Genomic DNA, 18737 nt, shown 5'->3' on the forward strand with positions numbered 1-18737 from the left:
GCTTGAACTTTAGCTACCAGCTCCAAAAGTAGTGAGAAAAGCACTGCAAGTTTTTTTTTCCATGCGCAAAAGTTTTGTGCGCTCTATGCCAATAACGGATGTTATTGCATTGTTCATCTGCAGGGCCGGAGCAAGCTGAACTGCTGCTCTAGGCAGAGGACGATCACGCCGCCCTCAACCCCAATGTGAAAACGAAAGTGACCGGTTATGAAAATGAAGTGACGTGTCGCGGACCTCTATTCTTCCGCCCTATGCGCGGATATAACTGAGGACGCGCGGGTGTCGCGGACCTCTATTCTTCCGCCCTATGCGCGGATATAACTGAGGACGCGCGGGTGTCGCGGACCTCTATTCTTCCGCCCTATGCGCGGATATAACTGAGGACGCGCGGGTGTCGCGGACCTCTATTCTGCCACCCTATGCGCGGATATAACTGGGTGTTGCGGACGCCGCCCTCTCTATACTGCCGCACTAGGCGGTTTTAAACACCTCCTCCTGTTAATTTTTATTTAATTATAATAATAATAATAATATTAATAATAATAATGATAAAAATAATGGGTGTCACGGTGGCACAGTGGGTAGTTTGACCACCTCACAGCAAGAAGATTGCTGGTTTGTTATATTTTTATTAGCCTGTTGTTTACAGTGACAGTGATGTTTCAAAGCAGCATAACACTGCTAGTTCACGACCTTAAGTTTTGAATAATCAGTGGCAAAATATATCTTTGTAAAACTTGTTTTCATAGTTGAAAAGTTAAATCACAATTCTTGTTGTGCAATGCTCAACCTTTATGTTGAAAGAGTGCAAATATATATATTTTAATATATACTGCACTTATACATTCTGTTTATCTTGAAAATCCTTAAATAATATGTGCTATATGTTCTAAAATGGCCCTCTACTGTAAACTGACACTCTGGCTCTGAGAGAAAAGCCAGTTTGTAAAAAAAAGTCTTGGTTTTGCTTGGTTAATAAATAATCAAACTCATTCAATGGCACAGCATCCTCTTTCACATCATCTCATAAACTTGATTTAATTAGTTAGTGCTGAATTATCGCATTGTATCGTGATATGGGTGTGAATCGTATCGTGTTGCATCGCAATATGTCATAAATGTATCGCTAATATATCGGATCGTATTCTTTGTATCGAGATGCGTATCGGATCGGCATTATAGCTTAGATGCCCAACCCTAGTATGAACAGACAGATCTCTGAGTTGTGCAACAGGTCATCAGTGTCTAACAGCATGACTGCAAACTGACTAATGAAGCCTCCCAGCAGTGCTGTAGTGCTGACTGGAGCGTAAAGCCATTAAGCGTTATCCTGGTGTCCTGTAGAGACTGACCGTGTTGCCTGGCTGCCGTGAACGCAGAAGCGTGAACTTGCTGTGGTTCTTTTTGCTCCTGCTTTTGGCCTTACGTAGCTCCTCAGACTTCTCGTAGTCTGTGAGATCCACCACCTCCTGAATTTTCTTCTCATCTTTTACCTGCGGGAGAAAGTACATAGATGATTTCAGTACTTTTTGGTACATTTCAGTGTTTACGATATGATATGATGTGATACATTAAGCTTTACTGTCAGACTTTTTCATATCAGCATGTTACATACTTTTTACAAACAAACAAGACACGTTTATTCACTTTTTCTTTATCAGACACACTGTGAAAATGTTCTTACTCTGTTAAACATCATTTGGTAAATATTTAAAAAGATAAAAAAATTCAAAGGGGACTAATAATTCTGACTTTAACTGTATGCATGCATGTATCTATGTATGTATGTATGTATGTATGTATGTATATATTAGAGCTGCACAATAAATCGTAAAAAGGTTGCAATCTCGATTCGACCCCCTAGACGATCTTAATCCAGCATTTCTGTCAATCGTATTTTCAAGTTCAGTAGAGAAGCAAAAGTGGCCGCACAAGTCTTCACATTGTTTTACATATGTTGATCAGCAACTTGGACACCTCCAAATGGTGTTATAAGTGTCACATACTGTATTTATAAGATACAATTTACCCCAAAAATGTCATTTCTGTCTTCATGTAATGTACTTGCGACCACAAAATCACACGCAAGCTGACCGTCAGCTGTTATCACAGAGAGGGCGTGCGCGCTGAATGAAGTCTACTTTAGTTAACAGAACCTGCATAGACTGTAAATAACAGGTGAAATGAATAACAGGTGAAATGAAACCGAAAGCGCACACAGTGTTGCCAGATGTAGCTGACCGATTCCAGCCCAAAAAGTATCCAAAACCTGCCAAAATGCAAAAATACCCACGTCCAGTCTTCTGTATTCACGAAAATCACGTCAGTGACAGATTTTAAGCAAAAAATTACAGATGGACACAATAACACAATAATTCAACACCAGAATTATCATCAGCATTAGTGACCAGGACAAATCTAAAGTCTGTTTAAGTCCACCATTCCATGTCGATACAAAATGTAGCATTTTAACCAACAGTACAACTACACAAAGCTTATTGCTGTTTTACCACATGTTTAAGAATAACAATAACAATAGCCCACTCATATTAACCTTTATTTTACATCTACAGAATCGTGAGAAAATCGTGATCTTTATTTTAGGCCAAAAAAACAACAACGCAATTCTCATATTATCCAGAATCGTGCAGCTCTAACATACACACATGCATACCATACAGTACACAAAAAAAAATCGTAAACGCAATCGTTTATTTTGTAAACTACTTTGCATTAGTCGTTTAACAGCTCTAAATTAAAACAGACAATTTAATTCCATAGAATACGCTTTTTTGTCCCAGTGTATCCCGATTTACTGATTACACTGTGTGTCCTTACAGTATTTACCACTTGTGTTACTTCAAAGTCCGCATTTTTAGGATAAACAGCGTTTCAGCTCTGTGTTTGGTTTCGACCAGTTGTGTCAGTAACATCAGTAAATGACATCCAGATGAGCAACGGTGCTGACTTTTAACTGGGACAGACGTCAAAACATGGCTAGTAAACATCACTAAGCAAAACATGAAAGTAGAGAGCCTTTTAACCCAGATTCACAGTGAACATCAGGGTCTGATTTGGTATCACCTGCCAAAAGTTCTCATTAAGTCATAATCAATTTCCATTAGCGCTAAACTGAGGCCTAAAAAAAACGCTATCTATCAACACAAGGCCACATCTGGACCTGTGCTGTAGCCCAGAGCCGCTAAACAGTGCAGTGCTGGCATCACACCCATTGCACCATGGGGTGTCACCACAGGGAAAGCCTGTACAAATAGTACATCTACTGTTCCAGCAGTACAAAGACGGCAATTAACTAGCAATCTGATCCAGTCCTCTTTTTGCAAGAGAGGACCGTCAGAGCACAGTACATTTGCACTCAAAACCCGGACATTAGAACGATTCAATGCTATTAGATTCAAGATTATACTCAAGTTTGCTGCTGTGACTTTTAATGCACGAAATAGTGAATAAAAAGGAGGCTTAAAACGATCCATGTGAAGTAAAAATGGGGCGTGATACCACATTAAAGCTTTATTTGAGGATCTTTATTTCAAACGCATTATCTGTAAAATGAGCCTGATGGATCTGGGGACGAATCTGCCACTGTAAAAGTCTGTAATCCGAGACCATGCTGAGAAAAAAAATCATTGAATGAATGTGAACTTAAGTACTACTTTTGCTCTTTACTGTTTTAAACTGAGTAGGCGCAGCTTTGAGTCTAAATGAGTGATTATATATTAATTTAACAGCATGTTTTCATGCTTTATTTAGACTTGACTATTCAAACTGCCTGAGCTGGCAAATGTTCGAGCAACAAGGCAATTTTCGCCTCGGTGACCTTTTTAACTGCAAATAAAGTGTCATCTATATTTAATACTATGTACATTAAGTTTTAAACAAGCGCTTCATTTTGCGGAGGACACACACAGCGTCACACACAAATAGCATCCTAAACAACCAAAAGACAGTCGGAGAAAAAGGTTTGACAAACCTTCCCCTTTCCAAACAGCAGGAGCGAAAGGAAACAAGTACTACTGTGAGAATAATTTCACAGTCTTGCCATGCTGTCTGATATGCACTCTGTAATCATGCTTCTTTCTGTTATGTAACTAAAGCTGTCTGGAGCCGTAAACAATATTTTTATCATGTGCGATGTTAGAAAAATGTTCCGGGTTCAGAAAAAAAAACGAGCTCTACAAACAGCATCTGTGGCGTGCTGTCAAATGCCTGAGAAAATCAGTTTGACACAAATTTGTGTTTACAGTAATACCATTATAAAGGGAGTTAAAAGGGAAATTCTAAAGTACAGTTAGTCATATTGAATTGCTGTTTACAATAGTTTTAACACAACTTTACAGTTCAAATAATAGCATTTAAATACTTAAAGGGCCATGACACCCCCCACTTTCGGTTAAAGTCTACTTCAGAATTTTTTCAAAAGATGCATGATTAATGGGCGTGGAGCTCCGCGAGCATCGGGCAGGAGTGGGCGTGGCCAGCAGGGGAGAAGGAGAGCGAACAACTGTTGTTGTCAGTAAGCTCACAAACTGAGACACAAACCGTGAGGAGACGCATGAGTTTATAGTTTACAAAGTTTAAATGCAAAGAAATAAACAGTAATTTAAAGCCCTGCTACATTTGTTATTCGTAATTTCATATACAGACAACCACAATTTATATCATTATAAGGATAATCGTGTTCATGTACACACTATAAATGAGGACTTCTCCCTCAATCCCTGGGTCTGAATCATAGATCTAAATGCAGACTCAGTGGAGTCTCCTGACCTGTCTATTTTAACCATTAGTCCTGCTGGTAATCTGGAGGATTTAGGCAAACACAGCAGCACGGCAATGTGTCTGAATGTGAATGAACACCTGATACAAGACAACATTCGCCATTCTCCAATTCTCGTGCTGCTCTCCCGACAAAAATGCTTGCATCACACACACAGTTTTGCTGTATGATCGGCCCTGACAGGATCCCGGGGAAAAACATGCAACAAACCCTGTGGATCATGGGAACAAACACATATGAGCCTTCATAAACGGCTACTGCGTGCCGTGGGTCCGTGTCTCACAGCTTGAGCTTGGCACTGGTCTGGCAGGTCTGCGTCTGCGTCTGCCTTGCCTTCGGAAAGTACGTGCTCATGAATAATTAAGCAGCCGGCTCTTCTCATAGGATAAGAAAACTCTGCTTTGAATAATAATGAGAAACTGACACGTCATCAATGCACTTGCAGTACTGCGCTACATCGCCGATTTTGATCCCGCCCTAAAAATCATTTTAAACACGGAAGCTGAAATTAGCTGACAAAAGCTCAAAATTATCCAGTTTTCCCCACAATTAAAGCTGACAGATGCTAACATTGTCTTAACTGATGCTCAACACACACAAATCTGTTAATATAAAAGAAAAAATTCTCCAGGGTGTCCTGAACCTTTAAATAGTTAAGCATTGGCAGTTTTAAATATATTCAATAATCTGTCCCACTTTAAACATATACTTAGCACATTAAAATATAAATACAATGTACTTAGGCCCAATCCTAATTCTATTGTTGTACCCCTCTTCCCCTTGAAACAGAGTGTGAAGGGGAAGGGCTTCAAAGTGTACCCCCAAGAAGTGCAACAGCACTACAGCACCTGCACACGTCATCATATGTCGTACTAAATATGAGTTTGATGATGCGACTGCTGTAGTTATTACAGTTGTGTTATTTTTTGGTATTTATCTTCAGAAAATCACTGAAGGCATATCATGTTATCATAATGATATAATGTGGCAATAAGATCGTAACTGTACTGTGCATTTCCACTGTGGCTATATTGATCTATGTAAACACACAAAAACAACATTAACATTATAACAGACACTGTAAAAAAGCTCATTCCCAGCCTCTAGACATTACTGACAGGGTATTCGAGTGTCATCGAGTGTCAGAATGTTGTGGAAATAATCTAATCTTGCGATGTGACTATTGTGCATCCAGACATTGCAATATCGCTGTTCAAATGATATATTGTGCAGCCTTGGTTTCCTGGGTGTATAGAAAGAACAGCGTTTATTTTAAATGGAAATTTTTTCTGTGTAAATGTCACTTATGATGATTTTAATTGCTAAATATAACATCATACTAACCCCATATTTTTGAACAGTGGTGTTTATTGATAGATGTATTTAACACTGAAATACTAAGATACAGAACCGCTTGAAAATGCGAAACATGCTCATATACTCAACAACTAAACTGTATTCTGGAGAATTTTCTCTTTTTCTTTTGTTTTGAGAGCAGGTGGACCATTCACAGTGTTCGTTTCATGTTTCACTGTCTTTCAAAGGACCAATGAAGTTCTGAATTGAGCTCTTCAATTTCATATTTACTTTCTTCGTTAACCATTTAACCTTTCATAAATGTCAATCAGAACCACAAACTCTCCCTCATGTGGTTTAAAACGTATGAGTTTCTTTCTTCTGTTAAACAAATAGCAGGGTGAAAATCGCCATGGAAGTCAGTAGATACCAGCTACAACAAGCATTCTTCAAAATATCTACTTCTGTGTTCAACATAAGAAAAAAAACCAAATATGTTTTAAACAAGAGAAGGGCGAGTAAACAATGACAGAGTTTATCCCTTTTTACACCTAATATTAACATGCAAATAGGATAAGGATATGGATTGCAGCTATGATTTTGATCATAATCCATGTGTTCTGGTACAACATAAGCATTACATTTACATTAATTTAGCAGACACTTTTGTCCAAAACGACTTACAATTGAGGAGGCATTCAGCGATTCAACAAGAAGAGGCAATACAAAGTAACTTGTTTGTGCTTAGAGAATTTAGTAAGTCTTTTTTGAGAGAGAGAGTGTGTGTGTGTGTGTGTGTGTTTCTACAGGTGGTTTGTTAAGCCCAACCTGTATGAGGCACACTCAGAATTTATAGTATTTTGGGTTGGTGAGTGATGAGCTGGGGAAGAGAAAAGGGGTTTAAGTTTTATTCATAATGGTATATGTGCTCTCGGGAAAAAATGGTTTAAAGCATAGTAGGTATACCTTGATTTAGTGCTTTTTCTTACAACTCTTCCCATAACACAGAGGTGGGCAGTTAAATTTGCCAAGGGGCCACATTATATTAGGCAGTTTTAGAGGGCCAGACCAATGCAGTTAATTTTTATTTTTTTTATTAATTTGTGTAACTATAATAAACATTCATAAAAAAAAACTGTGTGATTAATCGAAATCGAATCGCGATTTGAAACGTTGTGATTAGTTAATCGCAAAAGGCTGCGATATAAAATATTATTTGAGTGCGCACACCTTCTTTCTGCCCAATCAAAATTGTGCAACCGAACTATGTGGAACACCCACGATAAAAAAACAACAACAAACAAACAGGAAAGCGCGGACGAGTGGGATGATGGTGTCTGCCACTTCAAAAGCATTAATAGACTAAATCATATCGAATAAAAACAGGACTTCAGCAATAAGGGAATATTTTGGTTTCAAAGTCACAAAAAACTAAAGATTAATGTTTGATAACTTCATGTGTTATCACATGCATTTGTGGCTCGTGATGCAGGTAATTTTTCATTCCATTTTCAAAGGACAATTATATATAGATGCAATAATTGCAGAATTTTAAAGCACTTTACCGATTGAAATGCTTCTTATTGGATATTATGTCATTCAATGTGGCTAAGCACGACTTTACTCAGAGCTTACAACCTATAATCTACAGTTTGCTTTAAGAACGTTTAAAAAAAAATGTAGTTACAAAATAGGTAGTAGTTACAAATCCCCTAGTGTGGACTTTACCTTTCATTTTAAGAAAGGACTTATGAACAGCTGGTGCAACCCTACCCAGAGGATAATTAATGCAATAATGCTCTACCTCGCTAAAGACACTGTGCCTTTTAATGCAATGACCAAAGAGAGATTTAATAAAACTCATCTAAATGCAGGATAGGAGATATACACACTTCCGTCTCGCACCTATTTTAGCCATTTTGGAGTACCCCAGCTGTACGGTAATGTCATGATATTTTGTGCAGCATCTAGTGATAATTATTTTGTTTTAGACAATATACGTTACAGAACGGCTTTTTATCAGCCATATTAGTTTGCTGAGTGTTCTGTGTTTTTATAATTATTATTTTTGTTTGTAAATAAGCTACACTATGCCCCTAATTACATTTTTTTTTAATTGTTCACAGAAAGAAAAGGTTGTTTTATTTGTGTTTACTGTTTGCTCTAGAGAAACTTAAATGATTAATTTCGGATTTTTTACAAACAAATTTGCATAAACGTTTAAGTTAATATCTGTTCAGTTCCTTTTTTAACTAACACTCACTGCATTTTAGCTGTAAGAAGCTACGATACAGAATATTGAGCTGAAGCTTGACTATAAAATGAAATCGCAAATAAAATCACTATATCTGTCAAAAAAATTATATTTTTCCCATATCGCACATCCCTACTCTAAAGTTTTAAAAAAGGATCAATTTTACACTAAAGTATTTTAAAGACCAACATCCCAATATCAATTTTATATAACTGCCACAGGGTTGTTTGTTTGATTGCTTCACCTTAGTTAATTTTTTATTTATTAATTAATTCATTTTTTTTTTTTATGTTCAGTGAGAGAAGTCTAGCCTGTGTTGGGCTGAACAAGTGCACTAAAGTGAAGCTGAATGCGAGGTGGGTGTGTGATGTAATGATCATCTCTGAGAGGGCATCAACTGTATATCTGAATTTGTTCAATCATTAATCTGAGGTAATTAGTCCACCTTTATTACTGTGTAATTCCACACAAAGTGTGACGCTGTCTGCTTGGTTCCTGTCCCATGACTCGTGGTTCGCTCATGGCGCTCTGAAATGTTTTCATTTTTTTCAACTCGTTGCGCCTGAAAACGTAAGTGTGACATACTGCATGTAGGTCCCTTTCTATTTGTGCACTGAACCTGCGTGTCTGCATTTGAATTACAAAACTGAGCACTCAAAATATGTGAATTTCCCCTTTTGTTGACTCGCAATATCTGACCTGCGGATTGCAAGGCTTTGTTTGTGGTTGAATTTAAATTAAATAAATACTTCACGCGGGTCGATCAAAGATGTCCAGCAGGCCGTATGTGGCCTGGGGGCCGTAAAATGCCCAGGTCTGCTATAACATATGTTTTATTGTGTAATGATTCAGATTCCATATCATATATTAACTTGTGCTAGTGAACTCGTTCAAAGCATTTTAGACCCTGTTTACATCTGTATTTAGCATTACCCAATTTTTTGTGTAAAGTATTTTAGACACCAGCAGCTACAATCTAAACTTAAGACAGATTGAAGATGTGACTTTTTTTAAACATTTATTTTAGTTCAGTTCTTACCACAACAGACTTGGTAGCCATTTTGTGTCGTGACCCCTCGGCTGAGAACCACTGTAGTAAAGTTTATAATTACAGCCTAACAAGCTTTTAATTTTGAACTTTGTGATGCTATTTCTTTTCAAACTGCTGTTCTGGAGTAAAAGCAGCCTGCAGCAAACCGGAATTTCTCACTGCAGTGCTTTTGAATGCTTTAGAAGAAGTTGCAATTGCAGCAATAATCATCTGACACAGTGTGACCAAAATCCCTTGTGATACTTTGCGAAACAGAAGAAAATGCTTTCAGAAATCAGGCAGAGAAAAAGAAATGGTTTGATGAGTATACAGGACACAGCAGCCTCCAATGATCTCACTTTCCAGCAACCGAGTCAGAGCAGTGCCGGTCTTGACATGTGAAATGATTCATTCGTTGATTTCATTTGGCGCTCACTTGTGTTAATGTAGCTGAACAACTGCGTCTCGCTACTACTTTACAGAATGCAGATGGCAAACGTAAAAAGAAAAAAGTCTTTCGTTTTGGCTTATATGACATATAATGTGTACAGAAAAGTCTGTAGACATATCATGTCCCATATAGAAATCTGATATATTGCAGTATATGCAAATGAAGTATGTGATATACAGCGGGGAAAATAAACATTGAACAGGTCTTTTTTTTTTTCCCTGGGAATAATATTTCTAAAGGAGCTGTTAACATGGAATTGAACCAGATTTTGGTAAAAACTCAAACAATAAAAACATAAAAATAAAACAAATTTTTAAAAATCTGAAAATATAGTTTAATAACAATGAAATGACACAAGAAGAAAGTGCTACTGAAATACTACTATTTAATTCTTTTAATAAAAAGCTTTTTTGGCAGCATAAAGATACCTCTCATGTGAAGAATGAAGTCAAATGAATTGCTCAGATGTGAGTTTTTCACAAACTTCAATAGAGTGTTAAAATCTTGATGGTTCTGTGGCTCTTGTCTATCAAATCTGATCTGTATTTTTTTATTTTATATCGGATTCAAGTCAGGTGATTGGCTGGGCCATACCACAGCTTGATTTTCTTTCCCAGAAAGCATTTCTGTATACAAGCTGTATACACGTTTATATTCCACATATACAAAATATATGTCATATATGCAACATATATTTCAAAAATGGCAGTTTACATGTATTTTCAACTACTGTTATTACAAATATGTACATATAAATTCATATTTATTAGCTATAAGTTTATATGTGTTTATATATAAAGTAGTCAATATTACTAGATAAGAATGGGTATTGTTCAATAGTTGTATAGGGCAACTTTGATTAAATGTTTTGATCCACTTCAAATGTTTACTACTATATATATATATATATATATATATATATATATATATATATATATATATATATATATATATATATATTAGGGATGTAACGGTATTGTAAATACCGTCATACCGCAATATTAAATTTTTTCGATATTACCGAAGTCGCATGACTCGGTAAAACTATAGGTCTTCAGAGAAAATTTGCTCAGGCGAATGAAGCGAACGGGAGGTAGCTGAAACTTCATTTCCCATCAGCCCCGGCGTGGCCATAATCCTTTGCGGTCTGTTGTCGCTACAGATCCAGTAATGCGGAAATGGAGTGTGCTGCTAGTAGCGGAGATGAAAAAAAGATGGAAATGATCGAACCTAAAGCGGGTGTTGTCGCGCGCGTTCTGATCAGCTGTGTTGTGGCGCGCGTATTGTAAAGCGCCGAGGGGGGGTTGAGCGCGCATACTCAAGAGAGGTGTTGTCGCGCGCCTACTGAAGGGCTGGACTGGACGGAGGTTGTGTCGCGTCGCGGGGGCACTTTTGATCGTTTTGGAAGGGCATTTTCTATCCAAGACTAAAAAGGGCATGTACACTGCACAGGTTGAGCCCTATGTGTGCACGTGCCTGCAAGTTGGGGAATACGACTAATAACAGTCATGGGGACTGCAGAAACACAGCACACTGTTCAGATTGATGCAGACATTGACTTGTACCGCAAAGAGACCTCTATCTCACTCATGGTTTGTCTTCTCAAGTGGGGGAAAGACAATGCACAACGTTACCCACTGCTGTCAACATGGGCCAAGTCATATCTCTCTTGTCCCAGAAACCTCAGTCCCAAATGAGAGGGGTTTTTTCTGTTGCAGGGGACATTGTAAATACCCAGAGATACCAGCTTTTACCAGATTATAATTATATGATAATTTTTCTTTAAACCCATCTCTATCTAAGTGAGTGATTAAATGTTAAATGTGATGAGTTTTCAACAATACTAAATTGAAACTTTATTTTTTTACATGGTTTAATAATTTTTTGTTATTAAAATTGAAGTTCCTGTTTCAAAGCTAACAGATAGATGGCTAATTTGTATGTCATTGACACTTTTGGCACTTTTTTGGAGTATTTTCAAAAGTTTTTTTTTTCCTGTAAATGATTCAATAAATACCGTACCGTGACATTCATACCGAGGTATTACCGTACCGTGAAATTCTGATACCGTTACATCCCTAATATATATATATATATATATATATATATATATATATATATATATATATATATATATATATACACACAATATTTTAACATAATATTTGGTAACACTTTAGTTTAAGTAACAATTAACACCACTTACTACTGGTGTATTACCTGCCTATTATAAAGTTATTAACTGTTTATTAGCAATTAATCCTACCCAATACCTAAACCCAACTACTATCTAACTATTAATAAGCTGCTAATTAGAAGTTTACTGAATCCAAAAATACAACACTACACACAAATATGCACATACATGTTGTTTTGGGTTGCCAGGTATTTGAGCAAGTCTAAGACTGAATATGTTAAACAGATTACATCACAGTTTCCAAAAAATCACTCTTTTGTCATTTAGATGGAGACAATAATCTTAACAAATAATGCAACTTATGATTTGAAACTCAATTTCAGAAATTTGTATTTTAAGGCCGTTTTCAGAAAATGCTGTTGTGTATCCCCGCCCACAGAAATTTAATTGTTCCAAATTTGAATTCTGTATAATTGTTAATTAAAAGTATAGTTCACCAAAAATTAAAAATCTGTAATAATTTACTAATTTCCCACTTGTTCCAAACCTGTTTCAATTTCTTTCTTCTGTTAAACAACAAACTGAAAAAAACCAACCCATTCATTTCTGGTAACATCCCGCTATATACATTTCTGTATATGTACATATTTGCCGTATTCGCCAAATACGTCCCAGGAGCTGTTTTTTTTTTTTTTTGCAGTCTTTGTTTTGGCGAAAGAGGCTGCCGTGCATGCTTTTTGAGATCTCAAATTTCTCTCGCAAATGCCATTCGCACCTTCTGTTCTCACATAAATCTACCAGAGACTGCTGTCGACTAAATGACTGACTGACTGACTGACCAATCAACTGACCCACCCTCCTCCTTCCCTAAACCCAACCAATAGTGTTTTTAAAAGCACTGATTAACCCACCCAGCCACTTCCCTAAACCCAACTGACAGTTTTAAAAACCAATCCAGAAAAAGAAAAGCCCTCGCCAGATTTTTACCACCATGGAAAACATCCATATGGCCTGGGAACATCGGTCAGCTGATGAGCGCGAAAAGAAACGGTGTCATACCGCCCCGTATCGTTTGTTTTAAAGATGAAATTCAGCCATATGTACTTCTGGCTACATAATTCGCAATCTCCAGAAATGTATAAGGCTACATTTTCAGAATTTTGGGGTTTCTTGTACTTTCAGGACAGATCCATTTTCAAGTAGGATCAAACTGCAAAGACAGCAAGTACACACAATCCTGTTGACATAACTGGCAGTACTCCCTGAACAATTTCACAACTTTAAATGCAATATATTTAAAATAATTTTCTGTTTAGAATGAATACTGATTGGAAAATGGAAAAACTGTGATCTCAGTGCTGTCGTAGGAATATCGTTATAAGCAAGCAAACCAGATGAACCAAGGAGGACAGGACACTGTAAAAGAGGAAGTAATATTTCAAGAACAAGTTGTCCCCTGTACACGCACATCTACCATCTATACATATAACACCAAAAAAGCAGAAGAACAATACAAGATGCTTTCAACATAAAGACCACAGTTTCCATATATGGCCTTGAGTGGGCAAACAAAACTCAGACAGCTCTTGTCTTCTTCTGCTTTCTTGCTATGTGACATTTATGGTAAGAAGAAGTTTTTAGTGACGTGAAATAATGATTTATTGGAATCACAAAAGAGAAACGAGAGATACATTTACAAGAATATGTGAGGAGGAGTGGGGAAAAGCTCTCCTCCTCTGTTAGCTCTACATCTGCCACATCAACAGCCAGGAATCTGACCCCAAACAACATAACATCTGCTCCTGAGAGCGGTTCTGGAAAATTTCTTTTTTCAGGATGCATTCTCAGCTTAATGCCGTCCTTCAGTTCCCTATCACCTGACTGAAATATGCCAATTTGATTTAAGTGAAACCACACACAATGAACAGCCTGCGGGTTATTAGTCCTGCTCGCTATTGCACATACTTGCATTTACGTTTTGGGATTTCAAGAAACCCCATAACCCTGCAGATTGGTAAAGGAAGGTGTACTTTTTACTTTTCAAAGCAATTTAACTTGGAATTAATATTTGGCAACAATTCAAATGTGCAACAAAGCAAATAAATTTACAATAAATGTGGAACCTGAGCAATATCAATAGGGTCTAGAGAATTCAGACAAGTCAGACAAGAAATATAATGAATATAAAAAAACTATTTCATTCATTTTCCTTCAGCTTAGTAGTCCCTTATTGATCAGGGGTCACCACAGGAGAATAAACTGCCAACTATTCCAACATGTTTTGCTTTACGTATGTTTTACGCAGCAGATGCCCTTCCAGCCGCAACCCAGTACCAGGAAACAAACATACACTCTCACATTCACACACACACAGCTAATTTGGTGCATCCAAATAACCTATAGCGCATGTCTTTGGATTGTGGGGGAAACCAGAAAGCACCTAAAGGAAACCCACACCAACACAGGGTGAACATGCAAATTCCACACAGAAATGCCAACTGGTCCATCCGGGACTTGAACCAGCAACCTTCTTGCTGTGACTGTGAGGTGACAGTGCTAACCACTGAGCCATTGTGCTGCCCATTGAAAAAAAAAGACTAATAAAAAAGAGATATAAAAAGTAAAGACTGAGTAAATTATTTTTGGGGGAAATTTTCCTAACAAATTAGCATGAGACAAAAATTCTCCATATATATTTTCAATGGTAAATTATTAATCCTTTTGCGAACAATTCATTTGTTTTATAATGTTTTATTTTTGAATATTTTGTTATCACTTTAGAATAAACGAGTAATAGGGATCCACGTAACAAAATTCATATTTAGTATTATATTATTGAATGTAATTTTGAAAAACCATTTTCAACAATCTACTTTTGTCAGGCCCCTAAAATAACTTAAAAAAGAAAAAGTAAGTGTTTGGATGAAAACATTGATCAACCAGTGCGTTGTTTGTTTGTTTATGTGTGTGTGTGTGTGTGTGTGCGTGTGTGCGCGTGCGTGCGTGTGTGCGTGTGTGTGTGTGTGCGTGTGCATGTGCGTGTGTGTGTGTGTGTGTGGGTGTGGGTGCATGCATGTGTGTGTGCGTGTGTGTGTGAGTGTGTGTGTGTGTGTGTGTGTGTGTGTATGTAATGTGATGTTTTCAAGTAGCCTTTAACTTCAAGAAACGTGAATGTACAAAGAATGTAAGAAATATGTGTTTAGAAATCAAGGACAACATTTTAGGTCTAGGCATTGAAATCGGTATCAATATTTATTGACCGGACACCTTTTTAAAATATCGATTAAAAAAGGATTCAGCATGTAGTTTCGGTATGAAGCGCTATAGTTTTATTAAAATGTGGTTGCTGAGTGTGCGCCTTTGTATCAGTGCCAATAAGCTTAGGGTGTACGTTTGTCATTTTCAATGAAAGCACGCGACTTGCACAACGCACACATTGGAGCAACTTGCACATGTTGTGCAAGCGTGCACAAGTGACGCACGTGCATTTTTCAGCTGCACCTAGTTGAAAACATCTGAACTTTTTCGAATGCCGCAAGTGCACTATCATTCATGTAACCAGAACTAACCAATCTGCTTCACATTTTGTGTAGAATATACACATTTCAGTAATAACGGCAGACTAGTTACCTCAGACAAACACAGCGCACCCAAACACTGCAGTGCTTTTCTCTATAAACTTGCATCAGAGCGGCAGCAATGGTTTGTCATCCTCTGAGAAAACAATTGATGGTTACTTAGTTTCGAGAGCACAAAACTCATTGTAAACCACGTGCTTGTGCTTGTCACTTTAGGTCAGAATAACAAACAACCCATGCAAAAAAGAGTGCTGTATAGCAGAAGTGAGTAGATTGTAAATAAAAAAGGATGTCCCCAGAGTAGCTTTTTTTTGTTTCTTTTTGGTTTCTTTTCTTGTGCACCCAAGCCACTAGTTCTCCAGTAGTAGTATTTAGCATAGGGAGTAATATAGTCATTTAACTTCACAACTTGAGCGAGGCAGTGGCGCAGTAGGTAGTGCTGTCGCCTCACAGCAAGAAGGTCGCTGGGTCGATTCGAACCTCGGCTCAGTTGGCATTTCTGTGCGGAGTTTGCATGTTCTCCCTGCCTTCGTGTGGGTTTACTCCGGGTGCTCCGGTTTCCCCCACAGTCCTAAGACATGCGGTACAGGTGAATTGGGTAGGCTAAATTGTCCGTAGTGTGTGTGGGTGAGGATAATTCCCAGCGATGGGTTGCGGCTGGAAGGGCATCTGCTGCGTAAAAACTTGCTGGATAAGTAGTCAGTTCATTCCTCTGTGGCGACCCTGGATTAATAAAGGGACTAAGCCGACAGGAAAATGAATGAATGAATATTGGTAAATTAAAATAAAGTGGTTGAAAATCCTAATATTCCTAAATGTATTGTTAAAAATATTCAATAATTATCTATGATATGAAACATGATATTATGCTAATTTATTTTTGTAATATCGCCCAGCCCTACAACACTTTCATTTTGAAATGAGCTACTCATTTAACATTAGCCACAGTACAGTATTAAAAAACGAAACGTATACTCGAGAAATATATTTAATCACTTAAGGCTGGGATATTCATAATGCCTTATAAATACGGGGATCGCTTTGGCATTATCTCCTAGGAAACATGATACCAAAACAACAGCATTGGATCATTAAAATCTGTTGTCCGTCTAGACAGCTGGAGAGAAACATCTAGACGACAGCATGATGAAACCTCAGTCTGTTAAGCACTAAAAGGGTCAATCCTCCCTCTGAGCTGTGAGCCAGATCCCATATGCTGCCTCGGCATTGTTTGATCTGATGCTGAGCACAGCAAACAGTCTTCTGCGTGACCATGACTCAACCTCAATCCTGCTTTCCTTCCCTTCGTCCTCCCACACTGCAGTAAATCAGCCTCGCTCCTGAGAAAAAAAGCCTCTTTTCTATTGCTTCATGCTTGCTGAACTTGTTAAACGTCTCAGAGAAAACTGTTCATCCTGAAGTGAAGGGGACCACCGTATGGAAAGCACATGCTGACAGTGGACTTGGAAATGACTGCTGATTGAAGGTTCACATATTGCCGTGTTTGGCCATTCATCACATGTGTCTGCAGTTGGGTGAAGGTGTTAAAGGAAGAGTTCACCCAAAACTGTAAATTCTGTCATCGTTTACTCACTCTTTACTTGTTCCAAACCTGTTTGAGTTTATTTCTTCTGTTTAACACAAAAGAAGTTCAAACCATTGACTTTCATATTATTTGGTTTTCCTGCATTGGAGTTTTTTCAGCTTTCTTCAAAATATCTTCTTTTGTGTTCAGCAATATTGAAAAAATAACTTTGGAACTGCTTTAAGGAGATTAAATAGTACAGTTTCATTTTGGGGTGAACTATCCCTTTAAGCACTATAAAGTCTTGTTTACACTCGATAGTAAGATTCAATGTGGATTAAACTAAATACAGTTGTCCCTCGTTATTCATGGCAGTTACATTCTAAAAGTAACCCACAATAGGCGAAGTAATCTGCTTTAGTTTATTACAATTATATTCTAGATGTTTTAAGGCAGTAAAACCCCTCACTACAAACTTTATACACTTTTCTCAGACAGGCATAAACATTTTCAGAAAGCTGAACGCATTCTGTACTGTACAGGAGACACAGCACAGAGGAAATTGATTGACAATGGTCTACAGCCAATCAGAACACAGAACACAATGTGCTGTAGGAAAAAAGCATGTTAAATTGGACCGCGTTATAGCAAGGGACCACTGTACCGCTTTTGGGCAGTCAAAATTGCATTACATTGGACTTTATTTTTGTGGTGTATGTAAACTCGACTGGTTAAAGTGGTTGTTTGCCCAAAAATTCATTCATTCATTCATTTTCTTGTCAGCTTAGTCCCTTTATTAACCTGGGGTCGCCACAGCGGAATGAACCACCAACAGCAAGTTTTTACAAAGCGGATGCCCTTCCGGCCACAACCCATCTCTGGGAAACATCTACACACTCATAAGCTACGGACAATTTAGCCTACCCAATTCACCTGTACCACATGTCTTTGGACTGTGGGGGAAACTGGAGCACCCAGAGGAAACCCACGCGAAGGCAGGGAGAACATGCAAACTCCACACTGAAACGCCAACTGAACGGGGTTCGAACCAGCAACCTTCTTGCTGTGAGGTGACAGCACTACCTACTGCGCCACTGCCTCACCCAAAAATTAACATCTAAAATAGCCATTTACTAAATTTTTCCAAACCTTTCTGATTTTCCAACTTGATCTTACTGCAATTCGTAGCTTTATGACTTAGTGGTTAGTTCATATGGATTCGTATGATCTCATTCGTATAATTTTGTACAATTTGCTTATCGCCAAATGACGGTTGGGTTTAAGGGCGACATTATGTGTCACACCTCCTTTTTAAAATCGTACATTTTCGTAAGACTGAACTTTGGGGCTGTGCAATTAATCGGAATCGAATCTCAATTTTAAACGTTGCAATTACTGTAGTTAACCGCAAGAGGCAGCGTTATGGAATATATATGTATTATTTATTACCCCCACCAAGAGCAAATGCGTGACTGCCAACTGTGTATGACTTTATTAGCCAATTGAGTGGGCACACTTTCATTCTGCTCAATCAGAACTTTTCATTCTGCCTCTTATTAGCTATGTTAATTTGCTGAGTGTTCTTTATTTTTATAATCATAGTTTTTTTTTTTTGTATAATAAGCTACATTATCTCCCTAATTTGAGTTGAACTTGTTTACAGAAAGG

The 18737-nt window shown here is 37.7% G+C and overlaps 1 protein-coding gene across 2 annotated transcripts in view; it reads right to left on the reverse strand.

Annotated features, from left to right (window-relative positions):
* The window catches only part of plekho1b (pleckstrin homology domain containing O1b), a 49840-nt gene that overhangs the window by 24599 nt on the left and 6504 nt on the right, over positions 1-18737 (reverse strand). For both annotated transcript variants that reach the window (NM_001326535.1, XM_087286005.1), the window contains 1 exon segment: positions 1353-1493. In NM_001326535.1, coding sequence (NP_001313464.1) covers positions 1353-1493 — 141 coding nt within the window.

This window comes from Danio rerio, chromosome 16, assembly GCF_052040795.2.
Source record: "Danio rerio strain M-AB ecotype USA chromosome 16, GRCz13ab, whole genome shotgun sequence".
Lineage (NCBI taxonomy): Eukaryota > Metazoa > Chordata > Actinopteri > Cypriniformes > Danionidae > Danio > Danio rerio.